At 38.6% G+C, this 2,563-nt stretch overlaps 1 protein-coding gene across 1 annotated transcript in view; it reads right to left on the reverse strand.

Moving 5' to 3' along the window:
- IFT140 (intraflagellar transport 140) overlaps positions 1–2,563 on the reverse strand; it is a 92,267-nt gene that overhangs the window by 62,245 nt on the left and 27,459 nt on the right. The window contains 2 exon segments of the mRNA XM_009324239.1: positions 1,231–1,303; positions 1,670–1,873. Coding sequence (XP_009322514.1) covers positions 1,231–1,303; positions 1,670–1,873 — 277 coding nt within the window.

Below are 2,563 nucleotides of genomic sequence, written 5' to 3' on the forward strand. Positions count from 1 at the left end.
GGTGGGTGAAAGAAAGAAAAAAAGACTAGTGCAATGTGAGGTTCCATTAAAAGAATTCAATCCTTCCTTCATTGAACTACAATTGAAGAGTGATAAAGGAATCTCTGTCAGAAAAGAAGAGTGGCTCTTAAATAATTTCTTGAGCGTTGTAGACTGTTGGGACCTTGGTGATAATAATGCATTGATTCAGCATGGAAAAGTTATAAAATAAATGAGTAAATATAGACAAGTTAAGCCACTTCTCAGAAAACACTTGATGGTTCTTAAAAGACAAAGCCTAAACTCTCAAACTTTTGGATGGGATTGATGGAATTCTGCATAACCGGTTTCTCAAGGCAGAAATATTTAGGGAGAATTAATCATAGAAAAAACTAACGTACGTGACTTACCTGTATATACAGCAATTTATGGAACAGATTTTCCTGACAGCTGGGACTAAAACCTATTCCTTCCCAGTTCCTATGTAAGTGCTATGTAACCTTGATTACACTTTTTCCCAAGCAAAATAGAAAAGCCTTCAATAGCCATCATCATGACCTATCTGTAGAAGGCAACAGGAGCTATGGCTACAAAAGTAGCAAAAAAATTCTGTTCTTGATCAACTGTTGGAATGATTTACTTAAAAGAAAAAGAGGCAGCCTTATCCTCATATCATGTTTTGTGCAATGCCCTATATGATACGCTAGTTCTGAGGATACTTTCAAGTCTAGGTGTGACAGTCAGGTATACATCTAATCTGTGGGAAACAGCAACAAGATACTTGGTTTTGTCAAGGCATCCGAGTGGGTGACTGGCCTCAGGAACTCTATGAATGAAGCACATTTAGTCTTAAAGTACTTCCAGGATTGGGTTAACAGAGGTTAAGAGGATATATATTTTAATTTTATGCCTACAGATTCACAGCACCTTCAGTTTTACCTCTGTTACTGCACTGCTACTCATATACAGGAATACCAACATATTCAGAGGTTAACCCACACATTATATCCCAGCATATTTAGTGAGTAAAGCACAGATATAGGAGTTGGCATTTGAGTTCTGATTTTGTTGATGATTTTTATACCCTAATCTTTCTATTCTGCAAAATGGGAATACGAAGTTGAATTAGTGTTAATAACATTTTTCACTCTGCACTTATGATTACAGTCCATCAGCTATCATGAATGAAGAGAACGTGTAACTTTGGAGGAAGAGAACCATTGCAACTCTGATCAGTGTTCTAAGTCCTACCTGCACTTCTGAAGGTATCTCCTGAGCACTCAAAGACAGTAACTTGCTTCCCATTCCAGAATACTACAGCATCCTAAACCAATCAAAAAAGCAAAAGAATATATACATTCAGTTTCTTTTGGAATCATACAGGAATTCATGCAATAACACAGCAAGACCTTCCACACAATAGCCACCATTCACTAGTTCCTCTGTATATTGAGTTGGAAGGGTTTTGGTAACCCAGAAGTTCTCTGGTCAGCACCCAGAGAATTACTGAGTCACTGTACTGTCTGAAAAGCAGCTCCACCACAGCATCATTGCTACCATCATAACAATACTTCCGTTACACAATAAATTGAATATCAGAGAAGGGTTATATTAAAGACTTAGAAAGTTTGGTCTCCATACACCTAACTGGGCAAACGATCAAGCAAATAAATGAAAAACCCCAATTAACCTTAGTAGTGAAGACTCCATTAACATTCATATCAACACGAAGACTGTGTGTGGTTCCTGTGCTGAAGAAGGTCACGTTAAACAGGTTGGGAGACACCTGTACAACGGCCACTTGCTGATGAAAATGAGATGACATGGCCTGCTCACTGAGGATCACCACAGAGCTGATGTTGTTCACTGCCAGCAGATTTTTTCGGGAGCCCCACTGCACACAATGGGAAGAAAGAAGGAAGGAAAAAAAAAAAAGCAGCACAAATTCATCTAAGATCTTGACAGTCACAGCAATGTCCCAAGACAGATGACAAGGGGTAGGATAGAATAAACATTTTTATACATATACAAAGTCCTACTATCTAAACACAACTATAGTCAATGACTAGGAATTATTACAGATTAAAACTATTATGCTTGTTACGCAGCTACTCAGACTCCCTTAGTCTAAGGGAGGAGCTGTTTTTTAAATTAAAACCACTTTTCTTTCCTAAGATATTATTGCACCACCTTATATTTACTACTGCAAGACAGCATCACATATTTAAAGGGCTTAATAATGCTGTGATCTGTAAAAGCAAGTTGCATGCATAGATTCTTTATTGATTACTATATTCTTTTCTGCAGTTTTGATAACCCTTTCAGTCAGCGTAGTTCAAATTCCCTAGCAAGGAGTGCTAAATCAGATGGATAAAGGGGTCCAAAAGTACACTTCTCTCCTTATAGAATTATGGAATAGTTTGGGTTGGAAGGAACCTTTAAAGGTCATCTAGTCCAATCCCCCTGCCATGGGCAGGGACATATTCAACTAGATCAGGTTGCTCAGAGCCCCGTCCAACCTGACCTTGAATGTTTCCAGGGATGGGGCATCCACCACCTCTGTGGGCAACCTGTGCCAGTGCTT

The sequence above is a fragment of the Pygoscelis adeliae genome, unplaced genomic scaffold (assembly GCF_000699105.1).
Source record: "Pygoscelis adeliae isolate BGI_AS28 unplaced genomic scaffold, ASM69910v1 Scaffold505, whole genome shotgun sequence".
Classification (NCBI taxonomy): Eukaryota; Metazoa; Chordata; class Aves; order Sphenisciformes; family Spheniscidae; genus Pygoscelis; species Pygoscelis adeliae.